General features: G+C 41.6%; 1 protein-coding gene across 1 annotated transcript in view; it reads right to left on the reverse strand.

Moving 5' to 3' along the window:
- Positions 1-4,093: 4,093 nt before the first annotated feature.
- Positions 4,094-4,433, reverse strand: part of LOC308171194 (neuronal acetylcholine receptor subunit alpha-4-like) — a gene marked incomplete at its 3' end in the record, with an annotated part of 6,345 nt that continues 6,005 nt past the window's right edge. Inside the window, exon 8 of the mRNA XM_080546046.1 lies at positions 4,094-4,219. Within this exon, the coding sequence (XP_080402172.1) occupies positions 4,094-4,219 (126 nt within the window). The remainder of the gene's footprint in view (positions 4,220-4,433) is intronic.

Raw genomic sequence — 4,433 nt, forward strand, 5'->3', positions numbered from 1 at the left:
AATGGAAATGCAATTTTCTTGTGAGCAAAAACAAGACACTCCCCACATGTATTGCTACTTTGTGTATTGCTACTCTGTGTGTAAATGATTAGAACATTGTTAGAGAGGATTTTGGAGGAGCCTGTCTTATTTAAACCTCAGACATTTAGTTTGGTTTGCTCTTGATTGTTGAAGTGAGTGGTGTCACCATGGAGAGATCAATCAAAGTGGAGAACATTTAAAACAACTGCCAACATGGCCAGGTCAGGCCGTCCAAGCATTTTCAAACACCATGACTTCTGGAACAATGTGTTTTGGATGAAGTATTTATGCACAGTAACAGAAGACTTGTTTGGTACAAACCAAAGACAGCATTTGAGCACAAGAACCTCATACCAGCTGTGAAGCCTGGGGGTGGAAATGTAAGCAACTTACCATGAGAGGAAGGGGGTTGTGGATAGGGGTGGGTATCAATGATCGACAATTGATCGATAAGGATCTTGGTCGATCACAAAATATTTTGCTCGATTATCTTTTTTTTATTTTTTATAATAATAATAATGGAAATGAGTTTGTCCACGTGTCACCAGATTGCGTTCGTCTCTCACCCCTGAACATGTTAACATGATCATCTTTCTGAACAAGAACCAGTAGGCCTGCCGCCTAGTCTCTCGCTGGAGTTTAAATGTAAGTTAAGCTGGACGCTCTTAAGGACACTAACGTTTTCAGTCATCCTCCTATTTGTGAGTGTCGTATATTTTCTACTTAAACACACACATGCATAGATAGTATGATAGGGGCCATATATATGCTGAAGGGGAGTGTTGTGCAATGTTGTGCAAATAGCCCCCTGAGTGTTGTGCAATGGCTCTTGTAATCTGACCAGCCCTCTGACTTCAGGCCATAGTGACATCACAGGGGACGGCCCTCTTGACCATCTAGGCGACTGATAGGATCACTGGTAGATATTTGCATAAGAGGGCAGGGATCTAGGGGACTGGGACAAAACAGCCAGGAAGGGAGGGAGCTTCCTCTTTTCCAGCCCAGGCCCACGGAGAACACATGTAATGTATATATCTGTCTGTAACTCTGATTAAATCGTCTTAAACTCAATAACTGTTCTTTGATTCATAACCAATAGGATAAATACACAACATGAGTAACAGTTGTTTTACTGCTCCTATGGTGAGTTACTTATTTTCTATATTTTTATTTATAACGTAAAATGTGTTTTTAAGTTAAACAATTTAGGCTACTCACTGCCTTGTTTAAGAGGATTGTTATCTGACTGTAGTTTGAATGTGAATGAATGAATGTGTGCAAAGCAACACAAATAACGTTTTTTCCCCAAGGGAAGGGGTTTTTTTAATGAAAAAAAAGCATACCAATTAATCGATAATTGATCGTTTTACTTAATTCTTGCGATTATCGAAAAAGAAATGTTGATTGTTTGCCCAGCCCTAGTTGTGGAGTACCCTGTACCAGTGGTAAATGTCTCCACAACCCCCTGCCCTCGAATGGTTAATTGCTTTTCTACAAAAGCTACCACATATTATAAAAAATACACAGATGTAACATTATAAAAAATACACAGTTGTAAGTTGTAACATTAAATTCATTTATTTACAATCATTAATCATTTCTTGACTTACTTGACTTAGGTCCTTTTTCTTCGGGTGTGAAGAGTAGGGCCTCCAACGAGTTTACGCCACCGGTCTCTGTCCCTCGCCACAGCGGCCGCCGCCTCCCGGGGTCTCAGACCCGGCATGTCCCGCTGCCTCTCGACGGTTCTCCTCCAGGTTTCTTTGGGGGGCGTCCCCTTGTTCTTCGTCCATCAGGGGTCCATCTGAGGGCTATTATATATTATATATTATATTATATGCGTTGATGGTCATCCGGGCTTTTCCTCAACACGTGGCCGATGTACTTCCATCTTCTCTTTCTGATCTGCGTGCTTACTTACCATCTCTATACCAGCACGTTTTCTCACTTCTTCGTTTGACGAAGACTGACTGCTGTTCCACAACTTCTTTAAACGATTAATCATTTCAGAATACATATATCCTTCCGCCACAGAATATAGTCCCATAAACAACATTAACATTGCATTGTAGGCTTGGCCACATTCACTTGGCCTTTGAGCCAACTCGTTCGTGATTGGTGCCTTGGAATGACACTCCAGATTTGTCGACCGCTATTGGCTAAACAGTGGGCGGAGTCAGCACAGGTGTTCTTAATCAGATTGATTGGGAGGCGCATTGATACTGGAAATGCGGTCGGAGCTGAACTGAAGGGAGTTGGGGGTATTTACCACTGTTGCTAGCCAATCAGAATCCAGTATCCAAACATGCTGTTGGAGAAGTCATTGCTCACCATCATAGAATCCACTAGGAATTCTATATTGTATCATAGGGTGCTTGAGGAAAATGTGAGACCATGCACAATTGAAGCTAAAACAGATTGTGGACCATGCAACATGACAATGACCCAAAACATTCCAGTAAATCCACCAACGAACGGCTCAAAAGAAAGAATGGAGAGTTCTGGAAGGGCCAAGTGAAAGCCCGGATCTTAATCCTATTGAGATGCTGTGGGGTGATTTGAAACGGGCTGTGCATGCAAGACAAGACACCCCTCAAACACAAACACATCTGGAATAATTCTGCAAGGAGGAATGGGAAAAAACTGTGTCAGAGATTTAATTGAGGTTATTTCAGCCAAAAAGTGCAATACCAGCTATGAGGGCAAGTTAGTTTTCATTGTTTTTGAACACATTTCACTTACTTTCAGAATGTCCTTTTCGGCCATTTATTTGTTATTTATAGCTCATGGACCTCAATATATCCCGTGTATCAACAGCCAGTCCAGGTGTGTCCCAATGATCTAAAGCAGCAGTATCCTCCTCTCTCTATCTCAGGGTTCCCACGGGTCCTGGAAATCCTTGAAAATGTGTGAATTTGAGAAAAGAAAATCAAGGCCTTAAAAGTTTTTGAAAATAGACATGGGTCATTGAAAGTGCTTGAATTCCCCTCTCTCTCTCTTTCTCTAAAAAAAAGATTTAAATATATCTTTTACGTAATTATAGTACATAAGTCTGTATTGCTTAACACAGCAACTTTAACACAGTAACTTTACACATATTTCACAATATATTGTTTTGCTCTGCTGTGGTAGAGAAGGCAAGAGACCATCTCGTGTTCAAGCCTCTACATTTAAAAGCCTCTCTTTTTAATTGTTGTCTGTGAGCGGATAGTTCCTATTAGATAAATTCTCATCTCGATCTGTCTCAAACTATGCCGTGTTGGGTCCTTGAATTTGAGGGAATTGAGTCTTGAAAGTCCTTGAAAAGTGCTTGAATTTGATGTTTCAGAAGGTGTGGGAACCCTGCTACATGTCCTTTATGCTAACTGACCTGGAAACACAGGACAGAAGAAGACAAGAGGGAGGACGACTTTCAGCTGATGGTTTAATCTGTTCAGGTCTATAAGGTCAGTGCAGAAGAACAGTAGGAGACAAAGAGAGAAGTAAAGGCAGCACTCAAGTTGAGGGGGGGTGGCATCCCCCCCTGAAATAAAAACAGTCAAAATCATCCCCCTTCTAAAAACTGCCCTCCCCCCTTTCTATCCCTTATGTCATTTTATCAGTGAACGTGGTATTACTGCTATTTCAACATTTAGTTTTGCGCATATTGAGTAAAACACTGTGGGCGAGGGAGGGGGCACGCACACATGCAATGACATTTTTACCATTTTTTGTCACTGACGCTGTGGGGATGCTAAAATTGTCCCCATATGATAAAATCCACCATCCCCCCCGATTGTCTTTTACAACTTGAGTACTGAGTAAAGGAATGGAGCTTCTAGGGCGCTTAGGTGGCATAGCGGGTTAAGCGTTGACCATGTAACCGCAGGGTCCCCGGTTCGATTCTGGCCGGGGACATATTCTGCATGTCATCCCTTCTCTCTCACCCATCCTTCCTGTCTAAATCTCTACTGTATCTGTCAATAAAATTGTAAAAATTTTAAAAATTGTAAAAAAAAAAAAAATTAAAAATATGAGTGGGACTGCCCCACTCAGAAAAAATAACTTAAAAAAGAAAAAAGGAATGGAGCTTCTAGATCATTCCAGCCAGCCAGGGAGGCAGGAAGAGGCCGACCGTCCCCAGGATGCACACCAAGATGAACACACAGAGGAAGATGCGGTCGATCACCATGGCGACATACTTCCACTCCTGCTTGACCTGGAAGGCAATGGACACGACAATACATCCGTGTCTCAGTCCAGTCAGAGAATTAGCAAGACAATGTTGATTATTAGTTCTGTTATTATGATCATAATGTTTCTTATTATGTGAACCGGTTTTAACTCTGTTGTAGTGTGTTGTTGTGTAGTGGTCATGTGACCTTGAAAAAGGTAGCCACATCATGAACTCACTGGCATCATTTATGGTGTGT

Source organism: Nansenia antarctica (assembly GCF_963989245.1).
Source record: "Nansenia antarctica genome assembly, chromosome: 15".
NCBI lineage: Eukaryota > Metazoa > Chordata > Actinopteri > Argentiniformes > Microstomatidae > Nansenia > Nansenia antarctica.